The following is a 22,265-nucleotide window of genomic DNA, read 5'->3' as shown; positions in this document are numbered from 1 at the left end:
CCCCAAGCAAAATAAAGAAGAAAACAACAAAATCCAAAAAATGGAGCAAAAACTCATAAGGAAAACCAGTTTCCCTGACACCTAAGTTTTTTTCTAAATAGTTTTACATCCCTAAGTAAACTTGCTTTTGATTCTGTGATATTTGAAGTGTGCATATTAGAGAATCACATGCCGAGTATCTCTGCTCTAAAAACAGTTAGACAGTGATATGGGAGTGCTCTTTGTTTCGCATCATGACCCCCAGAGAGAAAAACCTAGCAATCCCCAGTTAAAACATGCTTTTTCCTGCTTTATTTGGTTATTGTGTCCTATGCACACACGCACTGTCAGAAAAAAAAAGTTTCTCTTCTGTTACACATCTAACTGCCTGCACGGAGACTACAGACATTTTTTTTTTATTGGGGGGAAGGGGGGGGGGGAGTGGTGGTGAAGGACAGGCATTAGGGCTGTATGGGATGGCATGCTGTGGGATTCGTTGCCTTCCTGATTTTGCTCAGTTGAATGACATTTTTTGAATTACAAATGTTTTCAAATCAAAGAGGATTTCCAGATCAGCTCCTTCTCTTCTGTGCATACTATCAGATCCCCTTGCCTGCTTTCTCATCACTTCCCGCTTCAATTTCTGCAGCCTGTTCCTCGCAGGTCTGCCACTGAATGATCTTTCCATTGCAGTCTCCTCAAATTTCAGCAGCACCACTTATCTTCCTCACTATACTCGCTCCCCATCTGTTTCCTCATAAAATCCAAGCTGCTTGTTCTCACCCACAGATGCATTCACTCTTCAGTGCCTCATTACCTCTCCTCTGTCATTTCTCCATACCTTGTCTTCCCAAACTTTGCTCAGCAGGTGAGCTGCTCTTCTTTATGCCTTTCTCCATTGATGAATCTCAATTGCTCACCAACAGGATCATTTATCAAACCACGATAGTGCCCTAACGCATGCGATAAGTATATCGCATTGCGAGATGCATACGCAAATTTTAAAAATTTAGTCAAGTGGGAGGAGTTTATGAAAATGAAGAGTGCTTAACATTGCGTGTGTTACCTTATCGCACGCTATCGCAGGATTTAACGCCGGAAATAACGACATCTTTTTTTCCTGGCATTATGCCTGCGATAGCTGTGCATGATATCGCAAATCCTGTTGAGGGGAGAGGGAGTGATATCGCAAATCCCATTTTGGAGAGGGAGAGAGAGAGAACACTTCTGGGGAGGGTTTGTCTACAAGTGTATACATATTGAGATAATGACATTGGTGTGTCATCACAGTTTTTTTTGAATTTATGAACGATGGCTTATGAATGATGAGGAAAAGGTTTTTACATGCATTCTACAAATTATATATAAAAATTACATAAAAGTAGACCTTGAGTTATACAGTGTATGATATGTTCAATATACATTGTCAAACATTGACTGTCCTACAAAACATTTTTTCAAATACTTTATTGAAGTTTAATACCAAGATCTTTTTATACTTTTGGATTAAGTATTCATTTTCAGCCTACAACAGATTTGCAATTGAAGTTCTACATTTAGACTGGATTGTTCTGTGTGACTACTGTACCAATATGTTTTAACACTTCCAGTTTTTTGACCTTGCCAATTAAAGGTATTACAGCCTTTAAAGACTCCAGTTTTCCACAGGACCAATATGGCTGTTTGACTCAGCACCCCAGACCAAATATTATGCTGAAGCTGAGCCCTGGGGAATTTGCTTTCCCGGCAGTCTTGTTAAAGCAGAAAGATGGTCTGCCCACTCACACAGAACAATGTTGGGAGATGTTCAGTTTTATGGGGGTAGACCTTTATTTGGTAATATCAAGGGCTATCCTCCTTTCATTTTTCTTTCTAATGTGTGGCCATGCATCATGTTAACAGTTTTTCTCTTTTCTAGCATCACATGTGCTGGCAGCACATAGCCACATCAAGCTGATATCTGAGAATTTCTGCCACATCCTCACCTGGGAGGCTGGGAGCCAGACCACCATTCCAGCATATTACAGAGTGCAGTATTTCGAGTTGAGGTGTGTGAAATTTGTATCTACAGTCCTCAAAAGATTAACCTGTTTGTTTCTTGGCTGCCTTCTTCCCTCTGTTGCTTTGAAAATTGGGAGCTGCTTTTTCTGTATTCTTGAAATGTTATCTCTCTGAATTTAGGATGATCCAGTGGTTAAGACATTGAAGTGAGTCAGAACTTCTGGGATGCACATTCATATCCTTCATATCATTGACTCTTTATAGCCTTAGGCAAATCCTTTTTTTTTTTTTTTTTTTGCTGTCCCTCTGTTTTAGTCTCCACTCGGCCACTGATTCTGTATGACTTTGGATACATTATCTCCCTGTGCCTTATTTGTCCCAACTTAATTTGACAGTAATGAAGAAAGTATTTATTACAAAAATGTTATGTATCACCTAATCCAAAAGTTCATCGTGGTTTATAGCAGTACGTTCATAATTACATAAAAACAAAAACTTAAAAGATTAAAATATGCAAAGCTTAAGGTGTCAAATGTGTGCTCCCAGGCCATCCACCCCAGAGGTGGGTTTCTGATGTGCTTCGCCAGCATGACTGAAGAGTTAATTCATTATTAATACAAAAATGTAACGATGCTTCAGTGACCAGTCCTAAAAGTGCCTGGAAATACAGACTGATGCCTTGAAAACGTGGGCTTAGGATCAATGTTTATTCCGTTACCAAAGCTGTCTCCATCACAGGTTCATTTCTCATCCAATAATCCATGAAAGTCAAATTGATTATACAGCAATTGAAAAATTAAAAGTTGCATCAACCAATCACCATAGTGTGTCTGCAAAAACTATCCCCATGTTTGTCTTGCTGAACTAAAACAAACAGTTTCACAAAAATACAATTTAAAAAGAAAAGCTTGTTGGATAAATAAGGACACTTCACTTTCAGGTTTTATTTTATGTTTCCTGGGAATTTCAATCTTATAACAAAACAATCTGTGGGGAAAAATGACTTTGTTGTAACACACCAAAAAAAAATTCAGTGCAAGTGTCATTTTTCCTACTGATGTGTTTTGTTTTGGTTTAATTTTTTTGTTTATAACAAATATGCCCTGGCATAGGTGACGCATAAATCTGTGAAATAATAAAAAAAAAAAAAATTGAAATGTCCAGGAAAAAATAAAATAAAAAGTAAAAATGAAGGTCCCTGTGGATAAATGACGACACAACCACGTGCACTTTTAAAATGCAGCAATGTGCACGTTGGGCACTCCCGTCAGTACTAAATACCAGCCTGAAGGGCCAACCTCCAGTGGATCTCGGAAGAGGATTCTAAGGACCTTTTTTTTTTTTTTTTGTGCAATTTTTACACGGAGCTTAGTAGGGTTGTTTCCTCCCCCCCCCCCCCCCCTCCCCTTTAAAAAGACATTGAATATATAGAAGAATTCTTGCACAGATCAGTTCTTAATTGACTTGTGCCTAATTCTTGCTCTTTGCTCAGGAGCAGGAGCTCTTTGGCAAGGGCACAAATTGCCTTAAATATTTAGGGGGTCATTTACTGAAGTATTTGTGCATAAACCCCAGTTTTATGTGTGTAAATGGTCTATTAAAAATTACCCTGGGGAGGCTGTACTACAAAGAGGGGTTCTGAGGGGGGATGGGGATGGTGACTATTTATTTTATTTTATTTATGTGCATACTTTTGTTTTTTTTGAAAGTAAATGCGTAAATCTACAGGCACGGAGTTACACTTCTTCCCGAGCTGGTGCATGGATGTCAGCACCGGTTCCACGCATACCCGCACATTTTTTAAAGTAAATTTTATGGGCACCAAATGCTCTTTTGAAAATTCTGGCTAAAGTCCATGCTGTTTGAAAATGACCCTCTTAAAGCATAGAGAGGAGCATTAATGTTACACTGATTTGCATTTCTGTTTGATAAAAAGCATTTTGAAAGAGAAGCCTTCAGAAGAGTGCTTGAACACCACCCGCCTGAGCTGTGACCTGACGGATGACTTTTCGGATCACAGTGAACAATATGTAGCACAAGTAGAGGCCTTCTCAGAAAATGGAACAATGCTCTGGAGGGAAAATGGCTCTGGGTTCATTCCAGATATGAAAAGTAAGTATTGTCTCTTTGCTGGGTTGAAAAAAAACAAACAAAAAACTACAGTTACAATGTCCTGCAGCCGAGTCTGAACCAGGGTTGGGATCTGCAGCCTGAACCTTCATTTGCAACCTACTGTGGGATTTTTTTCCCCCTTATTTAATATGGGCTGGGGGCCATTTGTCCAGGGCTCCTTAGTCCGACCACTAGATGTCATCCTTGAGCGATGAGCAAGACTCCCTCCTACTGGGAGCTGTGAATGGGGCATCTCCCACATCTTCAGCCCCAACCGACCCCGGGGCATGGAAGATGTGCTCAGGGATCAAACCAGGAACCTTCTGGCCCCAAGCCTTGTCTCTGTGTGTACTCAGGCTCCGCAGCATCCTACAGATAGTCACAGCTTAAGAAGCTGTTTCTGCTTTAAGCTGTTGCCCCCATCGGCATGCATTAAATGATGCAGGATGTCAGTATGTCCATTCGAAGAGAGAAGGTGACTAAGGAGTTAAAGAAAGTTGGATAAAGAGCAAAGAGGGGATAGAAGAGAAGAAGAAACAAAAGGGAGACATTTGAAATTACTGAATGACTTCAACAAAACGCAAGAGATTTAAAGAACGTGACAAAAGAAAAAAAGGAAGCAAGAAAGCATTAAACAGTAAGTTGAGGAGAAGACCTAGTTAGAAGTATCTAATGTTGTCTGTATTCTGACCAGTCCGGCTTCTCATAGATTGTGCTGATTTACATAGTACATAACTGCTGTATTCAGAGAGGGAAAAAATATGGGGTGCCTGAGCACCTAAAATTTGGCACTTGCTGTTGGTCCTGGGCTGAGCAGAGGCTGCTTCTGCAATGGGAGCAATACGAACAGCCAGACCCTGGTACTGCCCTCTGCTACCAGGCCAAACTGAAGAGGCGAGAAGGAGGAAGCCACCCTCCTAAGACAGCTCCCTAGACATGCTGTGGTTAGAAATTTGGGTTTTTCAATATTATTTCTGTACATTATGAGGACTCGCTTGCTGGTGCCTCATGTCACTTGTGTTTAATATCATATAATTGCTTAATGCTAGTAAGAAAAAGGAAGTTAATTTTAAATATATATTGACCTAGGCTACTATTTATGCAGTCAGTACATCCAATCAGTGGATAATCTCCAACTTGATATATATATTGACTTTTAATCTGTAAAGAAATTGCACAGAGTAATTTTAGCTTGTGTGCTTTTTTTTTTTTTAATACAGCAACGCTGGGCCCACCCACAGTCCACATCTCTGCCTGTAACGGCTGCTTTATTGTCACAATCCAACCTCCAGTCTGCCACCTCAAGTCAAGCAATAAACTGACGTTTCTTTCCATGGTCCCTGATGTGTATCCTGAGCTTTACTACAACATTGCATTAGTAAAAGCAAGCAATATAAATAAGGTAAGTAATTCATTTGAATGTTATAATCGAAGCCTGAGAACAGCTATTAAATGCAACACACAACTCAGCGCACGCACGCGCACAAACAACCTCCCTCTCCTCCATATACACACGGGTGAGGAGGGGGAAGAAATGTCCCCATTCGTATACACACAGCCCCAACACTCTCTTCCCCCACCTCCACAAGCGCACATACCACGGCTTACAAAAGTATTTGACCCCCTAAAAAGTGAGCAGATTTGTGTGGGTTACAAATGACTCACAGATTGTTCCAGACAGTAGGTTTGTTGCAAGCCAGTATGCGCTTAAAGCAAATTTTCAAAGTCAGAATTCATTAGTTCTCTGCATTCTCACAGGACAAGCAGGATGGTAGTCCTCACATATGGCTGACATCACAGGATGGAGCCCAATCAAGGAACACCTCTGTCAAAGTTTCCAGAACTTTGATTGGCCCCTACTGGGCATGCTCAGCATGGCACTAACCCTGCAGCCAGCAGGGGTCCCCCTTCAGTCTTCTTTTTTCCACGGTTAAGGAGCTCTGCAGAGATTCCTGACAGGAATTTTCCTCACAGAATTACTAAAATTTAATTTACCCCACAGGGGTCCCTCCTTCAACTTTTTCAAGCTGCGGTACTCCGGTAAGTTTTTTACCAGTTTTCCGTCGATTACCGTCGAGTTTGGCCCTCACGGCCTATTTGCCATCGACCATACAGCGGCTCAATTTTTTCATGGCCATGGCGTCGAGGTTCCGCCGGTGTCCGACTGTAATCGCACCATGTCCATCACAGACCCTCACAAAGTCTGTGTAATGTGTCTCAGATGTGAGCACGATGTCCTGACCTGCACCAAATGTGCCCTTATGACACCAAAAGGTCGCAAGGCTAGAATGGAGAAGATGGAACTTCTCTTCCGTGCTCAAACCCCGACGCCATCTATTGCATCGACGTCGTCAGAACCAGCACCGTCAACTTCGCGCCAGCATCAACCGTCCGGCTTCGACGACTTTCGGCCTTTGACATCCTCTACTCCCCCTCAGGACCGAGGGGATCGTAGAGATAAACATCACCACCGGCATCGAAAGTCTCAGACCATCGAGGGAGCGAAATCATCGACCTCGCCATCGTCCGAGCCGCTGTCGAAGAAACCCCATCCAGAAAAGGCACCGACCTTTCCAGCGACCGGGTCACCGAGGCAATCCTCACCCGACAGGGTATCGGGAGCCGCGACTCCGCCTTTAACGGTGGTCCCTCCGGCTATGCCTCTGCCTTCTTCTGTTTCAGAGCCGGGGCTGCTTGCTCCAGGTCTCCAAGAAGAACTGGACTGGATGGTTCAGGAGGCCATCGGCAAGGCGATGCATCGACTCCAGGTTCTTCCAACACCGGTATCGATTGCGGAACCGACCACTGACCCAATTCCAGCAGCGTTGGTACCGCTGCTCTTGTGGATGGAAGCGCTTATGGCCGCTTTTCCACCGATGGACCCTGGGTCACCGATGGCTCCGGTGCCCTCCCCGCTTGCTTTGTCATCAGGAGGAGAAACACCGTTTCGCATCCCTCCATCGGGAGTTCTGCCAATGCCTCAGCCGTCGATGCCGATACGTCCATCGGTGCCACCAATCCACCCATTGGTGCCGACACGTCCATCGGCACCACCGAGCCAATCATCGATGCCCTCGATGCCTGCACAAGGTGCCTTCGATGCCCTCATCGGTGCTTCCAGTTATTCCTTCGAGTCCTTCAGAGCCTCGACCAGGACCTTCAGGGATCCTACCGCCCCATCCTCCTCTAGTCCCTAGAGGAGCAGGTGCTGATCCCTACGACACCTGGACTGATGATTCTTCACCAGACACCGATGATTTGCCTTCACCTACTGAAAGCAGAAAACGTTCTCCTCCAGAGGACCTTTCCTTTATAAATTTTGTGAAGGAGATGTCTGAATTGGTTCCCTTCCAATTGCAGACTGAACAAGATGCCAGGCATCAAATGATGGAGCTGTTACAATTCCTGGATGCTCCCAAGGAAATAATCTCCATCCCTATCCACCAGGTTCTTCTGGATCTCCTCAAAAAGAATGGGAACATCCTGGCTCTGTTGCTCCAGTTCACAGGAAAGCTGACACCACCTATCTCGTTCTCAGTTCCAGGCTTTCGCAAACCTCAATTGGATCACCAATCTGTGGTTCTCAAATCTGCCCAGAAAAGAGCAAGGAGATCAAAACCTCACACTTCCTTTCCCCCAGGCAAGGAACAGAAATTTCTAGATGCCATTGGTCGCCGTGTCTTCCAGAGATCAATGCTCATCTCTAGAATTGCCTCTTATCAGCTCTACATGACACAATATAATAGGGTCTTATTTAAGCAGATACAAGACTTAACAGATTCCCTGCCTCAGCAATTTCAAGAGCAACTCCAAACCCTAGTAAACAAGGGTTTTGAGGCAGGGAAGCATGAGATCAGATCTTCTTACGATATTTTTGACACTGCTACCAGGATGTCTGCAGCTGCTATCTTGGCAGGAAGATAGGCCTGGCTCAAGTCTTCTGACCTTCGCCCTGAAGTACAAGACAGATTATCTGTTTGGCGAGCAGATTCAACGAACAGTGGCGGAACTCAAGGACCATCATGAGACCCTAAGACAGCTCTCTCTGATGCCTTCTGAGTACTCACAGGAACACACAGGAATCTCAGATCTGCCAACAAAGCCCTCCTAACTATACCCTCAGTAAAAACTGCAAAACAAACCAAGTCAGAGAAAGAGCACTATCATTGGCTGGGCCGATTCTATGGAACACCATGCCCACAGAGGTAAGATTACAGAGAGACTTCAAGGCTTTCAAAAAGAGCTTAAAAACATGGCTCTTTAGAGAAGCCTTTTCACAAGGAGAGCGAGAATGAGAGAAACGCTGAAAGCTGTACACATATAATCTTTATACAGCACTAGCACAATATATGTATGTACGTCATGGTTCGTTTACTACACCCTTAATTGAAATGTTTAAATAAGTATTTTATTGTAGTCACAGGACATATTAAACAACACTGAACATATAGCCTTTTTATGAAACTTTGTTACCGAACTTATAAGGCACCACCCTAATATTAGGAACAGAAACATGTACAATTTACTATATGTGCCTCTATGTAAACCGTTATGACGGTAACATACTGAATGACGGTATAGAAAAGATTTTAAATAAATAAATAAATACTCTTCAAAGCAGCCCTTTCGGAAGGACTCTAAGAAGTCATTCTTCCGCCCAAAGAAGTCCTACCTGCCACCAACTAGAACCCGTTCTACAAGACCAGTCTCATCAGACACGAAAACAAAAACCACAAACTGCTCCTGAGCCAGGCCCTGCTTCCGGTTTTTGACTCCTGCATAGAGAGCAGCAGCCAACTTCCATTGCCCCACATACCAGTGGGGAGGTCGATTGTGCAATTCAACAAGTAGTGGCACTCAATCACCTCAGACCAGTGGATCCTAGCGATAATTGCTCAAGGTTATCGTCTGAACTTTCTCTCCATTCCACTGGACTCCCCACCTCTACTGACGTGGAGAACATCCGATCACTCCATCCTTCTGGAACAGGAGGTCTCCCTCCTCCTCCAGTCCAAGGTAATAGAACTAGTACCCTACTCTCAGCATGGCCTAGGGTTCTATTCCCAGTACTTTCTAATCCCCCAAAAATTGGGAGGCGTTCGTCCAATTCTGGATCTACGTGCCCTCAAATACCTCCAGCGAGAGAAGTTCAAAATGGTAACCCTGGGCTCTCTTCTTCCTCTTCCACAAAGAGGAGACTGGCTCTGCTCTCTAGACCTCCAGGATGCATACACTCATATTGCAATAATTCCATCTCACCGCAAATACCTGAGGTTTCTAGTAGGCCCCAAGTACTATCAGTACCGAGTGCTTCCATTTGGCCTCGCATCTGCACCACGAGTCTTCACAAAATGCCTTGTCGTAGTTGCAGCCTTCCTCAGGACTCAAGGTGTTCACGTCTACCCCTATATAGACGATTGGTTAATCAGGGCTCCCACTCAGCAAGCTGCTCTGTCGTCCCTACATCTTACTTTACACACTCTAATTTCATTCTGATTTCTCGTCAACTATGACAAATCCTACTTAGTTCCATCTCAAACCTTATTGTTCATTGGGGCAGACTTGGACACCTTGCAGGCAAAGACTTTTCTACCTCGACAACGAGCTCTAACTCTCGTGTGTCTTGCACTCCACAACTGCACACTTCTTTCTCATCCTCCTGGGACACATGGCGTCCTCAGTTCAGGTCACCCTAATGGCCCGCTTGGCCATGAGAGTCATGCAGTGGATTCTAAGGTCACAATGGACTCAATCCATTCAGCCCCTGTCGACCATTGTCTACGTAACCAACTCACTCCGTCAGTCTCTCACCTGCTGGAGAAATCAGGTCAATCTCCTCCAAGGCTTGCCCTTCCAGGCTCCAGACCCTCAAATAACTCTCACCACTGATGCTTTCAACCTCGGCTGGGGAGCCCACGTGGCCGATCTGTAGACACAAGGATCTTGGTCTCCAGAGGAAGTCAAACACCAAATAAATTTCCTGGAACTGCGAGCAATCAGATATGCTCTCAGGGTATTTCAGGATCGCCCCTCCAGTCAAGTCATCCTGATCCAGATGGACAACCAGGTGGCCACGTGGTACATCAACAAACAGGGAGAGACGGGCTCCTACCTTCTGTGTCAGGAAGCTGCGCAGATATGGGCGGAAGCCCTCTCCCACTTGATGTACCTCAGGGCCACCTACTTGCCAGGAGTGGACAATGTGTTGCAGACAAGTTGAGTCGCACCTTTCAACAACACGAGTGGTCTCTCAACCCCTCAGTAGCGAACTCGATCTTCCAAAAATGGAGTTATCCTCAAATAGACCTCTTTGTGTCACCTCAAAATCGCAAAGTAGACAACTTCTGCTCGCTCACTCGCAGCCAACACTATCAGCCAAGAGACGCGTTCTCCCTATCATGGGCAACCAGTCTCCTATATACATTCCCTCCACTTCCACTTCTCTCTCAAACTCTCGTGAAGTTACGTTAGGACAAGGGAACTATGATCCTGATAGCACCCCACTGGCCGCGCCAAGTGTGGTTTCCAATACTTCAGGATCTCTCCATTCGCAGGCACATTCCCTTGAGAAAGGACCCACTTCTAATCACTCAAAGAGACTGGTGCCTATGCCACCCCAATCTTCAAGCCTTGTCCCTGACGGCATGGATGTTGAAAGGTTAATCCTTCAGCCACTTAACCTTTCTGAACCAGTTTCCCGTGTCCTGATTGCTTCACAGAAAATGGACCAGCTTCATGTCATGGTGCTCTTCTCAATCCCTTGACCCCTTTACCTGTCCAATCACGAAGTTTCTGGACTATCTCTGACACTTGTCAGAGTCAGGTCTAAACACTTCCTCCATCAGAATGCATGTCAGTGCGGTAGCCGCCTTCCATAAAGGTGTCGGGGATGTTCCCATATCAGTACAACCCCTTGTAACATGTTTTTTGAAAGGCTTGCTTCACCTCAAGCCTCCTCTGCGTCCTCTGGCCCCTTCTTGGGACCTCAACCTAGTTTTGGGTCGGCTCATGAAACCACCATTCGAGCCTCTTCAATCCTGTGACCTTCGATATCTCACATGGAAAGTGATTTTCCTTTTGGCAATCACTTCTGCTCGCAGAGTTAGTGAATTACAGGCTCTAGTTACCTATCCGCCTTACATTCAACTTCTGCAGGACCGGGCAGTACTCCGCACTCACCCTAAATTCTTACCTAAGGTAGTTTCGGATTTTCATCTCAATCAATCCATTATATTACCTACCTTTTTTCCCAGGCCCCATTCCAATCCAGGAGAGCAGGCTCTGCATACCCTTCACTGCAAACAGGCTCTAGCGTTCTACCTAGACCATACAGCTGCCCACAGGAAAAGCACTCAATTGTTTGTCTCTTTCCATCCTATCAAATTGGGAGAGCCTGTAAGTAAACAGACTCTCTCCTCCTGGTTGGCGGACTGCATATCCTTTTGCTATCAGCAAGTGGGCATTCCACTTCAAGACCGTGTTAAAGCACACTCTGTGAGGGCCATGGCGACTTCAGTGGCACACCTACGCTCGGTGCCGCTTCCTGACATTTGCAGGGCTGCCACCTGGAGTTCTGTCCATACCTTTACAGCCCATTATTGCTTAGACAAAGCCGGAAGACAAGATTCCATCTTCGGCCATTCTGTCTTGCGCAACCTATTTCCAACGTGAAGTACCAACACCCTTCCGCCTGCCCAGTGGGGTTCAGGATGCCCTCAGCCAAATCTCATCCCAGGCCTAGTGCCTTGCACACCTGAGTACATTTGGTGCAAACTCGGACATCCTCAGCTCGGTACTCACCCATATGTGAGGACTACCATCCTGCTTGTCCTGTGAGAAAGCAAATGTTGCTTACCTATAACAGGTGTTCCTGCAGATCGTCTCCGGGTCGTAGTAGTCACGGGTGCCGAGGATGGGCCCTCCCCATCCGGCAGGCACCCGGAGCAGAGCCCGCTGCAGGAGAGCCGCGTGGCAGGCTCCCCGCAGGCGGTACACACATTTAAACGCAGCATCAGCTAAAGAAAAAAAAAATTGATGCGAAGGGAAAAACGGCTGAGCATAGCTGTGCTGAGCCAGCCGGTCAGCGGAGGCAGAGACTGAATGCTGCACGCTGCCGGAGCTGTCCACAGTTTATAAAACAGTAACTAAATAGGGCTGAGTTTAAAAAAATCCTTCTCTACCTTTTTTTTTTTAAAGCACAGCAAGTGCAGAGGCTTTCCAAGGCCCTAGAAATGACACTTTTTAAATGTGGACAGCTAGCCAAGGGAGAGCGACTGGATCACCAGTATCATCCCAGAAGGTCACCGGGAATGGGGAGCCTAGGCTGAAGATTTCAAGGGACAAGCCCCCCATGGCCCCCAGCAGAGCGAGGAGACAGAACTGTCTCCCAGACACAGAAAGAGAAATCTTTCAAAGTGGTGTTATTTTTTATTTTTATTTTTTTTAATAATATAACCAAGAACTAATACTTGCTTGATCCTGATAGAGAAAAGAAGGTAAGAATAAGAAGGGGAACCGTAGGTTCAGCTGCCTGCATCTGCTGGAGACAGACGAATACTGAAGGGCTGCAGGCAGGCTCTGTCCTGATATAGGATACCCTTTCAGTTTTGGTCTGTCTCCATCTGCTGGACAGGAGGCTCAACCCATGGTCTGGACTGATCCGGGTACGTACAGGGAACCACTCCTGTGTTGCTTTGGCCTTGTGATTGGGATCAGTGTCCTGCTGAAAGGTGAACTTTCTCCCAGGTTTCAGTTTTTTAGCAGACTGTCTTGCAGTAACTCCCTTGTATACTGCACCATCTATCCGTCCTTCCATTTTAACAAGATGCTCAGTCCCCTGTCGAGGAAAAACATCCCCACAACATGATGCTGCCACCCCCACACCTTACTGTTGGGATGGTGTTTGATGAAGAATGGGCGATGTTAGGTTTGCGCCACACATAGCATTTTGAATTTTGATCAAAAAGCTCCATTTTTGTCTCATCTGATCACAAGATCATGTCCCACATTTTAGCTGGGTCACTCTGATGCTTTCTGGCAAAACTACAGACATGCTCTGATTTGTTTTTTTCTTCAGTAATGGCTTCTTTCTAGCCACTTTCCCATGCAGGCCAGTTATATGCAAAGCTCTTGATACGGTTGACTGATGCACCTCCCCTCCAGTCTTTGCCACTGAACTCTGTAACTCCTTCAAAGTAATTGTTGGCCTCTCTGTGGCTTCCCTCACAAGTCTCCTTCTTGTTCTGACACTGAGTTTTGAGGATGACCTTTTCAGGCAGTATCTGGATGGTATGATGCAGCTTCTATTTCCTCACAATTGTTCCAACAGTGCTCACTGGGATATCCAAGCACTTGGATATTATTTTGTAGCCATTTTCTATCTTGTGCATGTCTATAATGTCATCGTTAATTTCCTTAGAATACTCTTTGGTTTTCATTTTCACAGCTTTCCTTCAGATTCACTGTCTGACCAATGGTACTGGAAGTAGGGGGTCTTTTATCCAGAAAAGCTGACTTTTTTTTTTTTTAGCGATTCACAGGTAGAAGTCAATTGTTAGGGCAATATCTTTCACCTGTGTACACTTGGAGCTTTCACAGCACAGGGGTTGAACACTTATGCAAGCAGCAGTTTCCAGTTTTTAATTTTATTTTATCAAAAAAGCAAATGTTGCTTACCTATAACAGGTGTTCTCACAGGACAGCAGGATGTTAGTCCTCACATTGGGCTCCATCCTGTGATGTCACCCATATCACGGAACACTTCTGTCAAAGTTTCCAGAACTTTGACTGGCCCCTACTGGGCATGCCCAGCATGGCACTATCCCTGCAGCCAGCAGGGGTCCCCCTACAGTCTTGTTAAAAAGCTACAGGTAGTGCCGAAAATAAAACAAGAAAACGTTACGAACCCAACACTGCGGGGCGGCGGGCGGGTTTCGTGAGGACTTTGCGCCTGACTCAGAAAACCGCAGGAACGGTGACCATTTTGGATGCACTTTCTAATGCTGAATCGGGGCTGCAGGAGGAAGGTGAGCCCGATTCTTTAGTTTCCCCTCCGGATTTGAGTCCCCCTCATCCCACGGAGGGGGGGTCTGACCCTGTCCCCCTCCCCCCCTGGGAAGTCCATGTCTCGTTTTTCTACAGAGTTTGTGCTCCTTATGCATAAATCTTATCTCGTTAGTCTACAGGAAGAGGAGAACCCGCGGGTTTCTTCGCCGCAACCTCCTCAAGCGCTGGAGAGGCATTAGGGTAAGGGGGGTCCCAGGGGTCCCCCGGCCTCTGGACCCCCCTCAGCCTCCGTCAGTCCCTGATCCGGATGCTGATCCACTGCTTCCCAACCCCCCCCCCCCTCGAGGGGGACGATCCATGGGTACTTCGCTTATCCCAAAGGGAAGAACTGGAACCGCTCATTACCTTCATATTGCAGGAACTGTGAATTGAGGTGCCCCCTGAGGATACGGTTACAGCCGCTATGCCTGCTAATGAGGACCCGGTCGTGGCAGGACTTAGGGCTCCTCCATGTATGTTCCCCTTCCATCCTATGCACAAAGCTGATGCTCTTTCGGAAATGGGAGTCCCCGGAGGCGGGACTCCGAGTGGGTAAGGCTATGGACAAGCTCTATCCTCTCCTGAGGACTGCGTGGATATGCTTAAGATACCCAAGGTGGATTCTTCCGTCTCTGCGGTTACCAAGCACACCACCATCCCGGCGGTGGGAGCCACAGCATTGAAGGATGTCCAGGACCGCAAACTGGAATTTTATCTAAAGCGCATTTTTGAAGTCTTGTCCCTAGGAGTTCGGGCGACAATCTGCAGCAGTCTCATGCAGCGGGCAAGCCTCAGGTGGGTTCAACAGTTACTCAGCACCCAAGACCTCCCATCTGCAGAGGCGGAGCAGGCGGATCGGCTAGAAAGCGCGATTGCATATGGGGCCGATGCCCTTTGCGATCTTCTACGGGTCCAGGCCAGAGCCGTGGTCTCCACGGTCTCGGCCAGGCGTCTCCTCTGGCTGAGAAATTGGTCTGCGGATGCCTCTTCTAAAGCGCAGTTGGGCACTCTCCCTTTCAAGGGTCAGTTGCTTTTTGGTGAGGACTTAGAGCAGCTTATTAAATCTCTGGGGGAGGATAAGGTTCATAAGCTGCCAGAGGACCACCCAAAGCAGTCTAAGGCCTTCTTTCCTTCCCGCACTCGCTTCAGAGGTCAACGTCGATATAACAGCAGAGCACGGGGCTCCTTTCCGAGAGGCAATGCTTCCAGAGCACAATCCTGGTCTCATTCTTTTCGTGGTCATCGACCCTTCCGGGATGGTAACCAGCAGCACTCGGCCACAAAGTCCTCTTCCCAGTGAAATGCGGCCGGCCCATTCCTCCGTTCTAAACTTAGGTGGACGACTGTCCCTCTTTCTCGAGGAATGGGCCAAGATCACGATGGATCAGTGGGTCCTCGAAGTAATAGAAAAAGGCTACGTATTAGAATTTGCTCGAGATCTACCAGACCTTCACCTAATCTCTCCCTACGGCAGTCGAAAGAGGCCTGCAGTAGACCAGACCCTGAGCAGGCTTCTGGAACTGGGTGCCATAGTGCCAGTTCCGGTGGAGGAAAAAGGCTCCGAGCAACACAGGAGTGGTTGAACAACACAAAGCTGAATATTCTACAATGGCCAAGTCAAAGTCCAGATCTCAATCCAATCGAGTTTCTATTTGAAAATTGCAGTCCATAAGTGTCATCCAAGAAACCTGAAAAATAGGCAAAAATCACTCCCAAACAGTGTGCAAAGCTGGTAGAAACTTACCCCAACAGACTTAAAGCTGTATTGCAGCAAAAGGTGGTTCTATCAAGTACTAGTCTGAAGAGGTTGAATACTTATGCAAACAGCATTTTTTAGTTTATTTTGCAAAAAACTGCAGAGAAATAATGAGTTGTGACTTTGAAAATGTGCTTTACGAGCATACTGGTTTGCCAGCCCCGGGGTGCATGTAAGTCCCGGGGCTTTACAAAAGGGGCGGGGTGGCAGGGTGGGGCCAGAGGCCTCTGACATAGCGGCATTTGCCGCTGTGTTGGAGGATAGCATGCCGGTAGGCACAAAAGGTAAGACGAGTCGGGGGGGGGGGGGTTTAGAGTAGGGTTGGGGTGGGAAGGTTAGGTTAGGGAGAGGGAACGGAGGAAAGCAGCGTGGCTTGGAGCATGCAAGGCGCACAATTGTGCACCCCCTTTGCGTGCACCAACCCTGGATTTTATAACATGTGCATGCACCGGGCAACGCACGCACATGTAGGCCATGCACACTTCTTTTAAAATCTACCCCACTGTTTGGAGCAATCTGTGTAAGTGTCATTTTGTAATGCACACAAATCTGCTGACGTTTTAAGGAGTTGAGTACTTTTCCAAGCTGCTGTAGGTAAGGAGCAGGGTACAAAGTTGAGTGTGAGAGAGAGTGTCTCCACCCATATAACATCTACACCTTTACCCTCACCCCCACATATATGGCAGAAGGAGACAGCTACAAAGGAGAGAGGAAAGTGGAGAGTACCATGGGGGAACACAGTGTACACACACACACACACAGCCAACGGTGATTTTCTGCCAGGTCAGCAGCCTGGAATCTTTTTGAACTTACTTTCCTTCTCTTGGAAAGAAGTGGAAGGTGGAGGCTGCTCCTGGCCCTGAGCCAATACCTTATTTTCTATAAAAAAAAACAAACAAAAACTATTTCCCCCCCCCCCCCTCCATCACTGGCTTAAAGAGAAGGGAATGAAGTGGAGTGTGCAAGGGGGAAAGCGTCCCTTCAGCCTTACACACCCTTGCCCCACTGTCACCCTGACCACACAACTTCCCCCCACGCACCCAGAAGGAGGGGAGAGGAGAGTGCGAAGGGGTAAGAGTACAGATGCATACCCCACCCCCCCCTATTCCTTCTACTGATACCATATAAACAACTACCTCACTGACTGGGCTGGCAAATGAAGTGAGCGGGGATGCAGATCCGTGTGTGTGTGTGTGTGTGTATAGAGAGATATAGAGATATTTACAAATATACTATAAAATGTATGCAGTGCATTAGTTAGTTTGCATGTATGAACATTCTATAATAATCGCTGTTTATTTCCACAGTCTTCTGAAATACATGAGTATGAGACAGTTGAAAAGAATTACACCATCCGTGGTTTGCTTCCAAGGACAAATTATTGCATTTCTGTTAATGCCACTGCAACTATCAATCTGCAACCTCCCAAACCCTCTCTTTGGCAATGTGCCGTCACGGGCCCTTTCAGCGAACCAGGTATGTTCTGCGCTCTTCTTTTCCTTTTCTTTTTTTCTTTATTTATAGTTTTTGGCGATAACAGTCATAGACTGAAATACTTCAGCTTTAACAATATACAGAAAGAAAATGGGACCAGCAAATTACATAATACAAAATAGAAGGCATAAAACATAACGTACCAAATATCACCTGTTTTGGTATCTTACCAGACCAGTTTGGTCATACGATTGTCCCAACTTGTTCTTAAAACAGTTAAGTAAATTCCAACGACGCATTTTTTTTTTTCTTTTTTCCCGGTAAAGACCCCCATCTATTCCCTCTCTAACCCATACCAGTAGATCCACCCTTTCTGAGGAGCTGATATAGTCGTCATATAAAAAGCTAATGCCTTTAAAACAGTGCTTGCCATGATTTATAGCGTTGCCATCTTTTTTCAAATTTGGTTGCTTGTTTTTTCCGGATGGCAGTCAAATTTATTCAAATAATAAACATTCGCTAGCCTCTGCATAATCTTTTGCAAAGGGATGCACATCCTGCTGCTTCCATTGGGATGCAATTCCAGCCCTTGCTGCCAATATTATCTGCTGCATTATATAGAAATCTAACGGTTCCAAATCTCCAGGGTAAACATTTAACAAAAACAAGAAAGGGTCTTTGGGTGTTTGTTCACCCACCATATCCAGAATTAGTTTCACAATTGTATCCCAGAAGATGGTGATCTTAGGGCATGCCCACCACATATGGAGGTATGTACTGCTTTCTCCTCACCCTCTCCAGCACTGGTCTCCTATTGTGGGGTAGACCTTAGGCAATTTGGGAGGAGTGATATACCAGCGGTATAACATTTTATAGCTATGTTCAGTAATTGATGCCGATAATGAGCTACGTTTAACAGTGGAGAAGCAAAGCCGCTCATCTTCTAGGTCCTAAAGTAATTTGTAGCTCCCTCTCCCAGTTAAAGATGTGAGATGGGTTATATTTTTATTCCTATTTGAGGTTATATATTTTAGAGATTACCCTTGTGACGATCTCAACCTTATTGCAGGACCCCCCTCAAATAGGGATTTTTCCCTCACTTAAATCTGACCTGATCTTGCGTTGTGAAATAAAATGATATGCCTGTAGATAAAAATAGTGGTCAGTAACAGGAATCCCAAAGTTCTCCATAATTGCCGAGAAATCCTTAATTTTCCCACCCTGCCAAAAATGTTCGAGCCTGGAGCCCTCTCTATTTCCCCACCTGCATGCAATGGTCCTTGAGTTCCCTGGACTGAAATCAAGGTTAGAAAAGATAGGAGACCTGTAGCAGTAATCTCTGGATCCTATAAGCTCACTTTTCCAGCTATCCCAAATTTTCAAAGTGAGTGCTACTGTTGTGACAAGTGTGTTTTGTGAGTGGCCTAGCTCTGGGGAGCAGCCACAGTAGAGATGCTGGAGGGATCCCTTGAAGAATATCATTCTCCAGCTGGACCCATCGTTTCTCTGATGCTCTTTCGTGCCAGTCAGGAATTGGTCGTAGCTGTGATGCCACATAATACCAAAGAAGGCATAGAATGCCCAACCCCCCCACTTACCTTTGGATAAATAGAACACCCTACTACTGACCCTGGGTGGATGGTGCCTCCAAATAAAGCGGAGTAATTTCCTCTTCCATATCGTGAGCGAGTCCGCTGGGACTTCACTAGGCAAAGTTTGAAAGAGGCAGCTGAGTCTGGGTAGGACATTCATCTTAATTGTTGATATTCTGCCTAACCATGACAGATCGCTCCATTGCCACCTTTGGAGGTTGGATGATATCTTTTTTCCAAACCTCTTCATAGTTGACCCTAAATAGCTCAGCCAACTTAGGGCCAATTTTTACCCCTAGGTATTTCAGAGTGGAAGGAACTATCTTAAAGGGAAGCTTCTTTTTAATCTCTCTGAGCTGTTCTTCCACCAGAGTGATGTTCAGTAGCTCAGATTTGTCAGCGTTCAATTGATATCCCGAGAGTTATGTTCTGCTCTCTTTTTGCTTCCTGTAGATTGGTGTTCAAGTTGTTTAAAGCCTGGGCGGGGGGCATTACTGTATTAAGCTGTTGCATAATTTACATTTGGTTACTAAAAGCTTCTAACTAGCCGATGTAGCCTAGAATACTGTCTTCCATTCTGGCGACTATGCCTCGGGAAGGGTATAGAGAGCCTGGAGACAATCCAGAGAGAGACAACCCAAGTGGTGAGGGCTCTGCACTAAAAGCTCTGCAAGATGAGACTGAATGATCTCAACGTGTACATCTGGAAGAGAGGAGAGATTGGGGGGGGGGGGGGGGTATGATACAGACATTTAAACACCTGAAAGGCATTAATGCCCAAGATACAAACCTTTTTCATTGGAAAGAAATTGTAAAACGAGGAGTCATGGGGATAGACTCAGAAACAATGTCAAGAAGTATTTTTTCCATGGGGAGGATGCGTGGAATGCCCGTTTGACGGGGTAGGTGGAGTTTAAATGGTAACAGAATTGTAAAAAGGACAGTGGGATAAGCACAGAGGATCCCTGGAGACAGAAGATGGTGACAAAGCACTAGGCAACCTGCACGGAGTGACAGCTGTATCCCTGGGCAGGCCCGATAGACCATTTTGGTCTTTATCTGCCGTCATTTACTATGTCACGTTCCTTGGAAAGTCAGATTTTTATTTTTTTTTAATTGTTCTGTTCGGTCATATTACTTTTCTGCGTTTTGGGGGAAGATGTTACAGAAACACACAGCTCTTCTGCACAATCCTAAAGCAGAACATCTGTTCCCCCCCCCCCCCCCCCCCCACCACCATTTGGACTTTGTTAGGCTGGAAATGGAAAAGCAGTCTGCATTTGTACACAATCCCAGCTGTTTCATGGCAGATATATTAACAATATGTTCCCCCAAAATAAAATGCTTCAATGATTAAGCCATTATTAACAAAATAAAATAATAATAATCCCTTCAGCATCACCCCCCCCTGGAACCTGTGGGAGGAGTCATTTTAGCAAGAATCTCACATATGCGTTCATACTCATTGAATCTGGTGCATAATGGCCATATCTAGGGATCTTCGTTTTCAGTTTTTATTTTATTTTTTTTTCTGGGAATTTCAATGTGACAACAAAAAAACAATCCCGTGCATTATAACAAAAGTCATTTTTCCCCCTAACTGCTTTTTGTTGTCACATTGAAATTCCCAGGAAAAATTAAAAAAAAAAAAAAATGTAATATGAAGGTCCCTGGCCATATCACAACAGACAATAACAAACACCCACCGCCTTCCAGATGAACGGGGTCCCCGGTTTGTTGTGATTCCACGGCAGTTGCTACGGGCACAACTTTATTTGCCACAAAATCTTGGCAACATTTGCCGCTCCTCTCCCAGGATGTTCGTCAGTGACCACTACCCTTTTCCTTTCTCCAGCTTCCTCTTCCCCCACCAGTGCTCTTTTCCACCTCAGCTAGTAGCTGTCTCTCTCCTCTGTTTCCCACCCCAGCAACCGTCCGATCTTACCACCATTACTCTGCCCTCACCTTACCGACGCAGCATCTAGCAATCCTTCACCACGGACTGCTTAATTTTATCTCTTGGAACTGTGAGGCCTAGCAGTGCTGCTCCTGCCTCATGACATAGTAGCATAGTAAGATGACGGCAGATGAGGACCAGTTGGCCCCCACACATTCTGCCTAATTGTTCCTGCCTACATGGCTCATGCTAAGGACCTCTGCCAGCTGTTGGGTGCATAAGCTAGACCATCTGCAGAAATACCCAAACATACCTTTTTGGTGTAATTCCCAAGATAGAAGCCTAAATGATTTCATTTTTCCATAGTTGCTAGATTCTAATATTTTCCCCGGTATTGATGTCATATAGACTGATGTGTAATTCACCAAATAACTTTTTTTTTTGGTCTAGCATTGGAGAAGCTGTTTCAAACAGAGGGTTCTTGCTATTTTGTACAAGGGTAATGATGCATGCATAAATGTACTTTACTTGGACTTAAAGCATATGTATTCTATTACTTTGCTAGATGTTGCAGACAATAATTACATCCCAGCGGTGATAAGCGGGATTTTCTTAACATCTTTCCTTTTGCTGCTGCTGGCTGTATTGTATAAAGGAGGCTTTATTTGTCTGAAGTGGATCCCTATGCCAAGATCCTTGGTAAGCAGTCTCTCTACTTTAAAACAAAAACAGATTCTTCAGAAAATGCCGTAAAACTTCAAAGAGCTAGCAGGAGTTGTAGCCTCGCGCTTCCCTAGGCTCCTTGGCTTGTGAGTCGGCAGCCTTGCACGTTCCTGTTAGGCAATGCTCTCCCAGATGAATTAAGAGCAAGCGAGTACATTCACATTCAGAAAAAGGTCATTAAAAAAAAAACTATTTTCTTCCAACTGGCTTTTTTTTTTTTTTAAATTTGAAGTTTATTGATAATACAACATGACATAATAAACAATATTAACATAATACATATTTTCCAGGTAGATCTGTCTTACACCTTATAAACCAAGAATTATCAAGGAAATCAAAATGCGTAATAACATAATAACATGCGGTGCATTCTGACAATGTCAAGGAATGTTGCTGAGATCAACTGCAATAAAATAGCATGGGTTCAAAAAGAGGATGCTATCCATTTTTTCGTTTCTTTTAGTCAACTTCCTATTGGCAGACAAATAGTTTCCCCCTGTTTCTCTTCTCTCCCCCCCCCCCCCCCCCCCCAGTAAACTGCAAACTCCAATATTAAAGTTGGACACAATGAAACTTCTAAGAGTTGTGTGGTATCAAAACGCATCAGAGTGGGGACTCAAATTGAATGTGTATAGACCCCTCCTCCCCAGAGTCCAAGTCTCAAATAACCAAGATCAGAGAGCGTCGTTGAGCAGTGGGATAAGGCCGTTACATACCTCTAGTACCC

At 45.3% G+C, this 22,265-nt stretch overlaps 1 protein-coding gene across 2 annotated transcripts in view; it reads left to right on the top strand.

The window, feature by feature from the left end:
• The window catches only part of IFNAR2 (interferon alpha and beta receptor subunit 2), a 42,835-nt gene that overhangs the window by 5,508 nt on the left and 15,062 nt on the right, over positions 1 to 22,265 (top strand). For both annotated transcript variants that reach the window (XM_029603567.1, XM_029603568.1), the window contains exons 3-7: positions 1,898 to 2,027; positions 3,917 to 4,092; positions 5,313 to 5,494; positions 17,200 to 17,368; positions 21,381 to 21,514. In XM_029603567.1, coding sequence (XP_029459427.1) covers positions 1,898 to 2,027; positions 3,917 to 4,092; positions 5,313 to 5,494; positions 17,200 to 17,368; positions 21,381 to 21,514 — 791 coding nt within the window. The remainder of the gene's footprint in view (positions 1 to 1,897; positions 2,028 to 3,916; positions 4,093 to 5,312; positions 5,495 to 17,199; positions 17,369 to 21,380; positions 21,515 to 22,265) is intronic.

This window comes from Rhinatrema bivittatum, chromosome 5 (genome assembly GCF_901001135.1).
Source record: "Rhinatrema bivittatum chromosome 5, aRhiBiv1.1, whole genome shotgun sequence".
NCBI lineage: Eukaryota > Metazoa > Chordata > Amphibia > Gymnophiona > Rhinatrematidae > Rhinatrema > Rhinatrema bivittatum.
Note: the sequence above shows the minus strand (reverse complement) of the source record. Positions and strands in the feature narration are given on the sequence as shown.